Source organism: Anolis carolinensis, unplaced genomic scaffold, assembly GCF_035594765.1.
Source record: "Anolis carolinensis isolate JA03-04 unplaced genomic scaffold, rAnoCar3.1.pri scaffold_46, whole genome shotgun sequence".
Taxonomy (NCBI): domain Eukaryota; kingdom Metazoa; phylum Chordata; class Lepidosauria; order Squamata; family Dactyloidae; genus Anolis; species Anolis carolinensis.
The window spans coordinates 1-14,905 of record NW_026943855.1 but is presented as its reverse complement, the minus strand read 5'-3'; the positions used below and the strand labels follow the sequence as shown (position 1 = coordinate 14,905).

General features: G+C 39.6%; 1 protein-coding gene across 3 annotated transcripts in view; it reads left to right on the top strand.

The window, feature by feature from the left end:
* LOC100560945 (FHF complex subunit HOOK-interacting protein 1B) overlaps positions 1–11,502 on the top strand; it is a gene marked incomplete at its 3' end in the record, with an annotated part of 43,118 nt that extends 31,616 nt beyond the window's left edge. For all 3 annotated transcript variants that reach the window (XM_062966931.1, XM_062966932.1, XM_062966933.1), the window contains 4 exon segments: positions 2,675–2,833; positions 5,835–5,921; positions 9,492–9,659; positions 11,423–11,502. In XM_062966931.1, the coding sequence (XP_062823001.1) occupies positions 2,675–2,833; positions 5,835–5,921; positions 9,492–9,659; positions 11,423–11,502 (494 nt within the window).
* Positions 11,503–14,905: the final 3,403 nt, after the last annotated feature.

Sequence of the window (14,905 nt, the reverse complement as noted above, 5' to 3'; positions counted from 1 at the left end):
GACATAAAATCCCAGAGAAACCCTGCATATGAAAATAACATTAAAACCTAACATCAAATTAAAGCCTAACATCAGTAAATTAAATTACATGTAGTCAAACAAAATTATATAATAACATAAAATCTAAACAAACATCCATATTAATTTACAGAAGCCAACTAGAGTTCACAAAACAGTGTGGGTTGGTTGTGTAATCAAACAATGGTCATTGGGCTGGTGTGGACCAGGAGAGTCCAAATAGGAAATAATTCTCAACTCTTGAGCTGAAAAAGCGTCCTTCGGCTTATAATGGGGTCAAGACCAAGGCTGGATAATAATAATAATAATAATAATAATAATAATAATAATAATAATAATAATAATAATAAAACTTTATTTATACCCTGCCACCATCTCCCCATGGGGACTCGGGGCGGCTTACATGGGGCAGAGGCCCAAACAGCACAAGCACAAAATATAAGCAACATAATACAATATAAAACAGATAAAACAGTAATGCAATATATCAATTAAAACAACAATACAGGATAAAAATTACATTAAAAACACATAAAAGGCAAGACCGTAATAAATACAGGATAGATTATTAAAAACCTGGAGGCCATTGCTTGCAATAGTTGATATATTTCTCTCTTACACTCCCTTATCAGTGTGTTTTCCAAAGCTTCCCTCACTCTTAACCGAGGGAATGTTTTGAAAAGGGAGAGAAGCCCTTGCAAGTCAGGAAGAAGAAAAATATATATCCATTAATCTTATAAAAGCATTTTCCCCTGAAATATTTGTTAATCTCTCCTACAGATATATACAGGCCGGGCTGTGGCACAGGCTAGAAAGCAAGCCAGCTGCAACAAATCACTCTGACCAAGAGGTCATGAGTTCAAAGCCAGCTCGTGCCTGCGTCTTGTCTCTGTCTCTGTTCTATGTTATGGCATTGAATGTTTGCCTTTATGTATGCAATGTGATCCGCCCTGAGTCCCCTTTGAGGTGAGAAGGGCAGAATATAAATGCTGTAAATAAATAAATAAATAAATATATGCATTAACCCCCTGCATGCATTTGCAATCCCTATGTACTTATATATCTGTATCTATCTATCTATATACATTAACTTTATATATGAATTTTCCCCTCATATGTTTGCAGGTCTTTGCAAATCCTATATACATATAGACCCATGTACCTGTATATCTGTATCCATATATATATATATATATATATACACACACACACACACACACACAGAGCAGAGTCTCGCTTATCCAACATAAACAGGCCAGCAGAACATTGGATAAGTGAAAATGTTGGATAATAAGGAGGGATTAAGGAAAAGCCTATTAAACATCAAATTACATTATGATTTTACAAATTAAGAACCAAAACATCATGTTTTACAACAAATTGATAGAATAAGCAGTTCAATAAACGGTAACATGTAGTAATTACTATATTTATGACTTTAGCACCAAAACATTGCAATGTATTGAAAACATTGACTACTAAAACCTTGACCACTAAAAGGCAGACTGCATTGGATAATGCAGAATGTTGGATAAGCGAAGGTTGGATAAGTGAGACTCTACATCATTTAACCTACTGATGCCTCAATTAATGTAATTTTATTGGTATCTTTTTATTTTGAAATTTACCAGTAGCTGCTTCATTTCCCACCCTCGGCTTATACTCAGGTCAATAAGTTATCCCAGTTTTTTGTGGTAAAATTAGGTGCCTTGGCTTATATTCAGGTCGGCTTATACTCGAGTATATACGGTATCTTCCTCCTTTTCATTCCTTTTTTTGGTCTTCTTGCTCCTTCTCCCTGTTTCTTTGACCCAGTGGCTCTCAACCTTTGGTCTTCCAGGTGTGTTTTGGACTTCAGCTCCCACAGTTCTTAACAACTGATATGATGGCTGGGATTTCTGGGAGTTGAAGTCCCAAACACCTGGAAGACCAAAGGTTGGGAAACACTGCTTCAACCCATTCTGACTACCATACTTCTTCAATATATAATAATAACAAAACACAGCTGTCTATTCTAAACAATATCTGAAAAATGTGCACCACGATAAAGGTTCAAACCATAGAACACAATATGTATATTAGAGCATCATATACATAATAATGTTAACAATAATACAAATAATAATACAACTGATAACCAAATTATGTCAGCTGTAGTGGCATACAGCCATAACTTACAAAGATTTATAGACTGCAATCATCCAGATTTAAATGCTACACAGAGCAGTTTTCAATATAAAACATATATCAGACATATATCAACAAGACTCCAACTAAAGTTTGTTAGCGACACAGTATGTGTACATTCAGTCTCTCCAAATGCATGTAATATGTTGTAAAACTCAATATATCAGTGTGCAAATCAATTGGCTCAAACTTGGCTTGGAGTCAAAACAAATCAAAGTCTCTGTAGTCTTGGAGCAGTTCTGTAGGACTCCTCTGGATGTAAATGCAGTCAATAGGCTGTAGCTTCAGTTTGTTGACAATAAATGGTCAAATAGATGTTATTTTAGAGTAGCTGGCTGTGAGCCGAAGTAAGCTGTTTGGAGACCCAAACAGGGCTCCAGTGGGGTGTATCTCTTCCCCGGGGTGCTCCCCTTGCTGATGGCCATGGCTGGGGGCTCCTTTCTGACGGCCACCTTCTTCCAATGTCCAGGTCCTGGCCACGGGCCTCAGTGCCCTCTACTCCTCACTGCCCCGGAAGCTGGAGGTCCGTGGGGACGACTGGCACTTCCTACGCCGGGAGGATTGGATTGGGGTCCCCTCGCTAGTCCTCTTCATGAGCTCCCTGGAGTTCTGCAATGCCATCATTCAGGTAAGGGTGTGGGTGTCTTTGAGTGGGGTGTGGTCTCAGTGTGGCAGCACCCCAGATGTGGGCTTTCTTGGGCCTCCTCCCTGCCTCCTGGGACACCAGCCATGGCTTGGAATGCAATTTTTATTATTTCCCATGTGTACACATTTTAATATAATTATTGATATATAAAGCCACCAATTAACAGTTGTTATTATGTGTATACATCTATACACATAATAAAAGAGAAAATATGTATATTTGACAGGCTCCCACTCTTGCTTTTTTTAAAAAGTAATTGAAAACTTGGTTCTTTCATTGCATTTTTGAGTAATTACTCCCCATGACCAAAATTCACTTACATCTTTTTCTGCATCGTTCTCGGTTCTTATAATAAATTGGACGTCTATCCTCACCCAACGGTCAAGAAATAGTTGCACTTTGTCCTCTGTCCCAAAGCACTTTATAACTTTACTATGGCACTTTAGTTCAATTAGTAATTAGCTTTTGAGTAATTACTCCCCATGACCAAAATTAACTTGCATATTAACTTACATATTTTTCTGCATCGTTCTCGGTTCTTATAATACATTGGACGTCTATCCTCACCCAACGGTCAAGAAATAGTTGCACTTTGTCCTCTGTCCCAAAGCACTTTATAACTTTACTATAGCACTTTAGTTCAATTAGTAATTAGCTTTTGAGTAATTACTCCCCATGACCAAAATTAACTTACATATTTTTCTGCATCGTCCTCAGTTCTTATAATACATTGGACGTCTATCCTCACTCAACGGTCAAGAAATAGTTGCACTTTGTCCTCTGCCCCAAAGCACTTTATAACTTTACTATGGCACTTTAGTTCAATCTGGCCACTCTATACTATCCCCCTCCACCATCCTGGTGGTTCATTGTATTTTATTTTACTTTTACCTACTTTATGTTTTAATGGGTTTTTATGCTTAATGTAATGTATTGTTTGCATAATGTGATTTTACTGTGTTTTATTCATTGTAATATGTTTTAATTGTTGTACTTGTTTACTGTTTTCGGGCCGTTGTCCCCTGTTAGCCGCCCTGAGTCCCTGTGGGGAGATGGTGGCAGAGTAGAAAAATAAAGTTACTTACTTGCTTACTTACTGTTTGTGATTTTCACTTTTATTATGTGTATAGATATATGTAAATTTACATAGAAATATACAAAGGTGACCTGATTGTCTAGCCTTTGTCATAATCTCGCTCTTCTTTCTGTCAATGTATTTATCTGTTAGTGTATTCTTGTCAACGCCATTATGAACCAGAGTCTTTAAATATTCTACTTACATATTCTGTGAAAGGTTTCCAATTATTTTGAAAACATTGAATTGTTTTATTTCTAAAGGGACAGGTCAGTTTATCAAATCCTGCAAATTTTATCAGTTCAGTCAACCATTCACTAACAGATGGAATAATACTTTGACCTACTTCCTGTGACGCACTTCCTTTCTGCAGATACCTGTCCCTCCTGAGCCTTGGTTTCTGGATGACCAACTTTGCCTCAGTGCAAACTCGTACTGTGTTCAAATAGTACTTTACTTGATAACAAACAGCCAACACATAACTTGAAGATCCCACCAAAATCATCCTTATAAATCCTTGTTTCTCCAGTTGCTCCAGGGGTCATATACCCTACCCACCTGTTAGGTTCTTTTCTTCCAGTTGTGCTGTGGGTAAGTCTTCCCCAAGACACACGCTGGGCAGATTCCAACAGATTTTTATTGTACAGAATACCAGAATCTTCTCTGTAGCCCATTTATATAGGGGCTCTCACATACCAGAGGGTAACTGAGGTTTTATGGCTGGCCGTTTGCTCTGTGTCCGGGGATGTCAAAGATCGGAGATCATGACATCACCCTCCTTTGAACCCCTCTGGGAAGAGATTCCATTTCCCAGTCCCTCTGGGTTATAGAACCTTTTATGATCTTCTCTAATTTCCCTTTAATGGTCTCAGCCAAATGGGCCTTTTATATGTGTGTGTGTACACAAGGGTTATCCAGAAAGTAGATTACATTTTGGAATTAAAAATGAATAAAGTATAGGAGAATACTACTTCTCAACATAGTCGCCATTCAAATCTAGGCACTTACCATAGCCATGAATGAGCTTGGCAACTCCTTCCCCACAAAACTCTGCCACTTGCGTCCTCAACCAGCCGGTCACCCCTTTCTGCAGCTGCGCATCGTCGCCAAAATGCTGCGTTTAGGACCAAGATGCCCTTTGTTGTTTTCCTACTTAATTCATCATGCCGAAGGAACAGTCTCCCAGATGCAGTATTCCCTTAGTTGTAAGGAGGCGTCCCTGCTATACTCTGTCCATCAGGTTACAGAGTTCATTTCATGGATCAACTATTCCTCACTTCGATTGCCAAAGTCTCCATGTTATCTTCAGCTTCTTCTCGATCTCAAACACTTACATTTACTACAAAGGTCTTTTGGGCCACTGCAGAAGGTTATGATAGCGTGGGAGGTCAGGGTACTTGCCACGTGGGTTTCTTCAAGCTCCATCAATCATCTGCACACCAGCACCCCGATGAATTGGTGAATCGACTGCCACACCAATTCCTGTTCAAATGTCAGACTCAAACACATCCGTAGTCTGAAGTCCAAACATTTATTTCAATATCTATAATACATATTTACAAAGCACAGCAAAAGCCATCGCTCTGAGCTGGCATTCTTCTATAGCCTCTTCGCTCGGCAAGCACAGCTCAACTCACAGAGATAAGAAGCACATTCCTCAGTCCGAAGGAAGTTCCCGACTTCCAAGGCTGGAAATCATGCCTGATAGGTCAACAGCAGTCACAACAGGCTGTCAGTCAAACTAGCCTGCTGTTAACTGTTTCAACACTTGATTTACATTTCATACACATAATCCAACACACAACCATAATCCAACAGGTTAAACACTCACTTTAGCACAGCTGTTGGAACCTTTAGTGCTGATGCCCCACCCTGCTCACCTCCCCTCACCTGTCTCTTTCCTTCCAGGTGGCACACCCCTTGGTCCAGAAGCAGCTGGTGGACTACATCCACAACGGGTTCCTGGTGCCGGTCATGGGCCCAGCTTTGCACAAGGTAATTAGACCCACTTGGTGATTGGGAGGGGGGAGAGCTCCCCAAATGAGGTCCAGCCCCAGAGATGGGGGATACCTTTGTTGGGACCCCTTTAAAAGGCAACCCCAGAACCCCTAGGGCAGGCGTGGGCCAACTTCGGCCCTCCCTCCAGGTATTTTGGACTTCAACTCCCACAATTCCTAACAGCTGGAATATGTTACAATATGGTGCCTTCTCGTAACTGATAATTAATTGTCCATGCGCTTTGCCTAGGCCTAGGCCTTGGCCATTCCATGCACTTCATTACCTTTAGTTGTTCCCATCCCTAGCCACCAAAGAATATGCATTTTTAGATTTCCATTCCCCTTAAAATAGCCCATGACCTATCGTGCTTGACTACAGATTGGGATTATTGTCTATGTTTTCAGTTATTTTTAATTTTTGTGAGAAGTGTTATTATTTTGTGACTTTATTGTGTTACTGTTTTTATTGATGTAATACTGTTTTAAGCTTGTCCCAGTGTTAGCCATCTCGAGTCCTTCAGGAGATGGAGCAGGGTATAAATAAAGTTTATTATTATTATTATTATTATTATTATTATTATTATTATTATTATTACTACTAGCTGTGCCCGGCCACGCGTTGCTGTGGCAAAGTGGTGGTGGTATTGGTAAAAATTGTTGTGTAATTTTTATTTGACGTTATTTGCAATTTTTTATTAATTTTATTGTAAGTTATATTTTTATTTATTATATTTTATTATTTTCTTGTATTATTTTTAGTTATTTTCTGTTATAGTATTTTATTGTATTAATTTTTAGTGTTTTTTATTATTTTTTATTGGGTTGCTAGGAGACCAAGTTGGAGGAGCTTAGCCTTCTAACTGGCAGCAATTGGATAAAAGCAATTATTCATCTCTCTCTAATTAGGACTTTATTTTTCTTTTCTTTTTGTTGTATCAACCTAGAGGCGTGGATGATGGGTTGTGTTGTCAAATTTCGAGGTTGGGAGGCCTGTAGTTTTGTTGTTTTGTGGGTCGCCGTGATGCCATCACTCTTTTATATATATAGATATACGTTTCATTATTATAATTTATGTATGGTTCCATAATGCTTGCAAGGGTTTGGTTTAATCTCCCGTTTCCTAGTAAAGCCAAATGACTGTGTTGCAAAATGAGGCCTGTCTACAAAAGTGTGTCACCAGCATGAAATGCTTAGAAAGCTGTCTGCTGCAACCTCTTGCAAAACTAGATCTAAAACAAATATAGACTAACCTGACACATGCTTGAACCAGCACTCACATGCTAAACAATCAACTATAGAAACTATTCTGCAGAAAATGTCTATATTTGTGCAAAAAGTATCTTTGATAGCATTGGTTTAATGCAACCACCTCCTCACTTTTCTGCACAAATAAAACAGTAGTTTCAGGAAACTTTCAGTTTTTGACCTGGAAAGGAATTAGGAAAAGCAACAACTCACAAGTGGGCCAAACTCTCAATGCAACAAAATCACCAAAACTCCTATACAGTAAAAATATGATTGTCATCCCGCTAACATCTTAGTTATCTAAATATTAGACTTTTAACCATTTTTATCTCCTATTTATAGGAGATAAAAATTCTATAATCCACATTTTTTCGGATAATTCTTCTATTTTGGGGGCCTAACATAGTCTTACTGCTATACGAAGCTTGTATATATTTTTTGACATGGAAGGAAATCAGGAAAGGCAAAAATCCTCCCCAGACTCTTAGTGGGATGACTCATAGTATCCTAGAGTTTGAGGCATTGGAAATTCCATTGCCTATTGGAAATAACTGCACCCAGTCTCTGTGCACATATCCTTTTGGAAAATGTGAATATTTTTGAAAAGCATGACCTTGTTAGAAGTCAACCCTTTGAATAAATGATATTCATAAGCATTCGTGTAATGGCACACAGGTAACTCAGCTGTTAAACTGAAGAACCATGTCTTTAAACTGCCAAGGACAAAGACAAGACACTACAAAAATATATTTGGTTAGCAGAGGATGCTTGTTTGTTTGAAGTTGAAATTTCCCAAAAGATATACACTCCCTTGAAACCTCTTAATTTAAAATATGTACTCGGAGATAAAAAATGTCTTCTTTGAAAAGTAACCTATCTTGTTTACTCACAAACATATTGTATTAATTCACCATACAGGCACATTTCTTACCTTATATACTCGAGTATAAGCCTAGTTTTTCAGTGCTTTTTCAGGGCTGTAAAAGCTCCCCTTGGCTTATACTCGAGTGAGGTCCTGGCCGGCTTATACTGTATTCAGGTCGGCTTATACTCAAGTATATAGGTAATCAGAGTTGGACAGTCTTATCTTATTAAAGTCTTATTATTATCTTAAATTAGTTATATATATATATATATATATATATTCAAAAACATTTAGCCTACTGATGCCTCAAATAATGTAATTTCATCAATATCTATTTTTATTTTTGAAATTTACCAGTAGTTGCCGCATTTCCCACCCTCGTCTTATACTCGAGTCAATAAGTTTCTCCTATTTTTGTGGTGAAATTAGGTGCCTCGGCTTATATTCGGGTTGGCTTATACTCGAGTATATACGGTATTTAAGTCCAGTTATAGATAGGATATAAAGCTAAGTGTATTGTTTTAATCTATTTCTATAAACCGCTCCGAGCCAAACTGGGAGTAGCGGTATACAAGTCTAATAAATAAATAAATAAATATAACTCTCTGTGTTCAGTACACAGGATATCATTCTTAATCATTTGTCCATAGTCTTTAAGTATAGTTGCATTCACTGAGGTCCATAAGTAATATTTCTCTACTGAAGTCCAAATGGCAACATGCATCTACCTCCACTGGGGTGGATGACTATAAAACGGAGTCCTGAGTCTGGACATGCTCAGTACAGTCACATACAGTAGAGTCTCACTTATCCAACATTCGCTTATCCAACGTTCTGGATTATCCAACGCATTTTTGTAGTCAATGTTTTCAATACATCGAGATATTTTGGTGCTAAATTTGTAAATACAGTAATTACTAAACAGCATTACTGTGTATTGAACTACTTTTCCTGTCAAATTTGTTGTATAACATGATGTTTTGGTGCTCAGTTTGTAAAATCATAACCTAATTTGATGTTTAATAGACTTTTCCTTGATCCCTCCTTATTATCCAACATATTCGCTTATCCAACGTTCTGCTGGCCCGTTTATGTTGGATAAGTGAGACTCTACTGTATCTATAACCCCTCCCACACTAAAGAGATACAATCAAACTGAGAAATCAACATGCACATAGAATACAGGTTAGCAAATCTATACATTAACAAATAAATAGTGAAAGGCTTGGGAGGTTGCTATTTCCAACATGAAGAGAACCCCAAAGGCCATCCAATCCGACTCCAGCCTGTCAGGCAGGGAGACACCATCCAATTCCTCCCTATAGATGGTCATATGGCCTCTGCTTCAAAGCCTCCAGAGAAGGAAGGAGTCTCCAAAGGATTGGCCATGCCCCACTCTGTTTTGGGGATTGGGGTGGGGGCAAAACCCCCATTGATAGCCCTGATCTTCTCTGCCAGACCTCCATCGAGGAGATGATTGCCAGCACGGCTTACCTGGACCTCTTCCTGCGCAGCATCAGCGAGACCCCGCTCCTCAAGACCTTCCTCCGCTTCCTCCTCCTCCATCGCCACGACAACAGCACCATCCTGGACACCCTGGTCGGGCGCATCGCCAGCAACTCCCGGGTGAGCAATGCAGTGCAATGGGGGATGCTGGGAAGTACAGTGGGGGGAGGCAGGCTTTGGGGTAGGGTTGTAACGGGGGTCAAGGTGCAAGGGGCTCAACTCCTGAATATGAAGGGATATTTTTCAACTTGACTAAAGTGTGGGATGGCTAACCGCCTTGAGTCCCCACAGGGAGAAAGGTGAGGTATAAATAAAGTTAATGTAAATATTATTAATAATAGGTCTCTAGGGGCAGAGCCAGTGTTGTACAGCCAGTCCCCAAGGTTCTGTAGCTCTCTTGGATGTAGAGAGCTCCACACACACACACACACACACACACACACATATATATATATATATATATATACACATACACACACATATACACAGTAAAACAGGGGTCCTCAAACTTTTGAAGCAGAGGGCCGGTCCACTATCCTTCAGATTGTGGAGGGGCCGAATTATCATTTGAAAAAAAATACAAATTCCTATGCATGCTGCACATGTCTTATTTGTAGTGCAACAACAACAACAACGAAAGAACAATACAATATTTAAAAATGAAAACAATTTTAACCAACATAAACCTATCAGGATTTCAATGGAAAGTGTGGGCCTGCTACTGGCCAATGAGATAGTGAAGTTAATTAGGATTGTTGTTGTTGTGTGCCTTCAAGTCCTTTCAGACTTTGGCCGAGCCTAAGTCTAAAATTATTTATTTACTGCATTTATTTACTACATTTATTCCCCAGAAGGGGAATCAGAGCAGCTGTATGTACATACAATATATTATATTATTAGTATAGCACAATATTAGCATTGTATATTACTATATTGAACTATACCACTATACTGTAATATTATATGTAATATATAACATATAATTAATATTATTATATGGTATTATTATTAGTATTATATTGTATAACATAATATTATTATCAATATTATATGTATATACAATATATTATATTATTAAAACTGATATAAAAATATTATACTATAAAACTGAGTGTGGGGGCCAGGTAAATGACCTTGGAGGGCCACATCCGGCCCCCGGGGCTTAGTTTGGGGACCCCTGCAGTAGAATCTCACTTATCTAACGTAAACCGGCTTAATCCAACATAAACAGCCCCAAAGTTGTAAATTACTAATAGACTTTTCCCATCCTGGAACATGTTGATTCCATCTCAGTTTCCTGTCAAATGTTGACTCTTCTTGACTGGTGTTGATTCTCAAGGAGCCTTGTGTTGGCTTCCTTCTTAACATAAAAAAAACTTTGTGAACATTTTCTTAGCTTAAAAGAGCCATTGTCTCTGATTAATGTAAACAAGTTGTTTTCCCCCAAAAGTTCATCTGCTAATCATTTATCATAGTTCAGCAACTTTTAATTACAGTCCATCAAACAGGTAGTTAGTCATTGCAGGCCTTAATATATTTGAATGGTGTCTTCATAATTATTAGCTCTCATTCATTCATTCCTTCCATACAGTTCATTCATACCCACATTTACCAACTTCACATTTATCAAATCTGCACATCATATTTTTGTGACACCAGGGGTGAATTCCCTTCTTTCCAAGGGTCAGGTTCCTCTCACTAATTGTTGTCTCAGCCCCATTCTAAGAGTCATTTGTAAATCAGATGTTTGTAACTCGGGGATGGCCTGTCTCTAGGGGCTTATAGTAGGAAATATAGGAGGGAAATGTGCGGGCGATGTACTGGGGAGGTTTTTAAGAAGGCAGTGACTGACTCCTGTGTCCATCTCCTTTTGGCCCTTTCAGCTCTGCATGGTGTCCCTCAGCCTCTTCCGGACGCTGCTCAGCCTCCACTGTGAAGATGTCATGTTGCAGCTGGTGCTCAGGTACTTCCATGACCCCTTCCCACCCAAGACCCCAAACCCCCCCCCCCAAACATCCTGCCCTGGAGTGCCCTCCACTGGCCAGACCTGGGTGGTGCAGAATGGTCTTTGCATGTGACCTAGAGAGAGAGCGTGAACCTGTTTGTTAGTGTGTATTATTATTATTATTAGCGACATTTATATCCCGCCCTTCTCACCCCAAAGGGGACTCAGGATGGCTTACAAGTTATAGGTACATACAATAAATTATATTATTAGCATAGCACAATATAAACATTATATATTACTATATTGTACTAAACCGCTATACTGCAATATTATTAGTAATATTACATGTAATATATAATATACATTTATAATAAGTGTATTATTATTATATTGTAATACATTATAATATTATTATCACTATTATATGTATATACGGCGTTCCATGTAGTCATGCCCGCCACATGACCTTGGAGGTGTCTATGGACAACACCGGCTCTTCGGCTTAGAAATGGAGATGAGCACCAACCCCCAGAGTCAGACATGACTGGAAAGGGGAATACCTTTACCTTTTACAATATATTATATTATTAGTATAGCATAATATTAGTACTAGCTGTGCCCAGCCACGCGTTGCTGTGGCGTTGTCCTAAGTGGGTTTTTGTTTGTGGAGGCAAGTATGAATATTGTAATTAGTCACCTTGATTGCCACTGAATGGGCTTGCAGCTTAAAGCGTGGTTGTTTCCTCTGGGGGAATCCTTTGTTGGGAGGTGTTAGCTGGCTCTGGTTGTTTCCTGTCTGGAATACCCTTATTTTCAGAGTTCTTTATTGTTCTTTATTTACTGTCCAGATTGTAGAGTTTTTTTTAATACTGGCTTTTTGATGTTCCCATGAACCCAATAATAATAATAATAATAATAATAATAATAATAATAATAATAATAATGACGACGACTCTGAGGAGGGATCCTTTGTTGGGAAGTGTTAGCTGGCTCTGGTTGTTTCCTGTCTGGAATATGTCTAGCTGTGCTTGGTCACGCGTTGAAGCCCCACCCACCTGGCTAACGTCACCAAGTTTCCCAGGGGGCCTCAGCGCATGCGTGGTTTGTAATTTGGGTTTTTTTTCCCTGTAATTTGGACCTAATTTTATGCGTTTTTTTAATGGAAAGACATAGATTGGATGACTATGTCTTTTGGGGCCAAATTTGGTGTGATTTGGTCCAGTGGTTTTGTTGTTTACTCCATGGGAATTATGCACATTGCCTATATATATATACATACATACATACACACACACACACACACACACACACACACTAGCTGTGCCCGACCACGCGTTGCTGTGGCGAAGTCTGGTGGTATGGGAAATAAAGTATTGAGTTATTGGTGGTAGTTAAGGTAAAGGGTAAAGGTTTTCCTCTGATGGAGCTTAGCCTTCTAACTGGCAGCAATTGGATAAAAACAATTTTTCCTCTCCCTCTAATTAGGACTTTATTTTTCTTTTCTTTTTGTTGTATGAACGTAGAGGCATGGATGAGGGGTTGTGCTGCCAAGTTTAGTGTTTCTGGGATGTGTAGTTTTGTTGTTTTGTCCTAGGCCGAAATTTCATTACCCTTTTATATATATAGATAGACTAGCTGTGCCCGGCCACGCGTTGCTATGGCTTATGGGAATCCTTATGGAATAGCAGTGAATAGCCTTGCAGCCTCAAAGCCTGGCCGTTTTCTGGAGTAGCTGGAGCTTTTTGTTGTAGGAACGTAGAGGTATGGATGAGAGGTTGTGCTGCCAAGTTTAGTGTTTCTGGGATGTGTAGTTTTGTTGTTTTGTCCTAGGCCGAAATTTCATTACCCTTTTATATATATAGATAGACTAGCTGTGCCCGGCCACGCGTTGCTATGGCTTATGGGAATCCTTATGGAATAGCAGTGAATAGCCTTGCAGCCTCAAAGCCTGGCCGTTTTCTGGAGTAGCTGGAGCTTTTTGTTGTAGGAACGTAGAGGTATGGATGAGAGGTTGTGCTGCCAAGTTTAGTGTTTCTGGGATGTGTAGTTTTGTTGTTTTGTCCTAGGCCGAAATTTCATTACCCTTTTATATATATAGATAGACTAGCTGTGCCCGGCCACGCGTTGCTATGGCTTATGGGAATCCTTATGGAATAGCAGTGAATAGCCTTGCAGCCTCAAAGCATGGCCGTTTTCTGGAGTAGCTGGAGCTTTTTGTTGTAGGAACGTAGAGGTATGGATGAGAGGTTGTGCTGCCAAGTTTAGTGTTTCTGGGATGTGTAGTTTTGTTGTTTTGTCCTAGGCCGAAATTTCATTACCCTTTTATATATATAGATAGACTAGCTGTGCCCGGCCACGCGTTGCTATGGCTTATGGGAATCCTTATGGAATAGCAGTGAATAGCCTTGCAGCCTCAAAGCCTGGCCGTTTTCTGGAGTAGCTGGAGCTTTTTGTTGTAGGAACGTAGAGGTATGGATGAGAGGTTGTGCTGCCAAGTTTAGTGTTTCTGGGATGTGTAAGTTTTGTTGTTTTGTCCTAGGCCGAAATTTCATTACCCTTTTATATATATAGATAGACTAGCTGTGCCCGGCCACGCGTTGCTATGGCTTATGGGAATCCTTATGGAATAGCAGTGAATAGCCTTGCAGCCTCAAAGCCTGGCCGTTTTCTGGAGTAGCTGGAGCTTTTTGTTGTAGGAACGTAGAGGTATGGATGAGAGGTTGTGCTGCCAAGTTTAGTGTTTCTGGGATGTGTAGTTTTGTTGTTTTGTCCTAGGCCGAAATTTCATTACCCTTTTATATATATAGATAGACTAGCTGTGCCCGGCCACGCGTTGCTATGGCTTATGGGAATCCTTATGGAATAGCAGTGAATAGCCTTGCAGCCTCAAAGCATGGCCGTTTTCTGGAGTAGCTGGAGCTTTTTGTTGTAGGAACGTAGAGGTATGGATGAGAGGTTGTGCTGCCAAGTTTAGTGTTTCTGGGATGTGTAGTTTTGTTGTTTTGTCCTAGGCCGAAATTTCATTACCCTTTTATATATATAGATAGACTAGCTGTGCCCGGCCACGCGTTGCTATGGCTTATGGGAATCCTTATGGAATAGCAGTGAATAGCCTTGCAGCCTCAAAGCATGGCCGTTTTCTGGAGTAGCTGGAGCTTTTTGTTGTAGGAACGTAGAGGTATGGATGAGAGGTTGTGCTGCCAAGTTTAGTGTTTCTGGGATGTGTAGTTTTGTTGTTTTGTCCTAGGCCGAAATTTCATTACCCTTTTATATATATAGATGTTGTTATATTGACATAGGAGACATGGTGGAAAGGTGTCTTCCTGGCCCCCCTCTTTTCACTCTGGCCCCATGGCAGGCATGGACAAACTTCAGCCCTCCCTCCGTCCAGGTGTTCTGGACTTCAACTCCCACCATC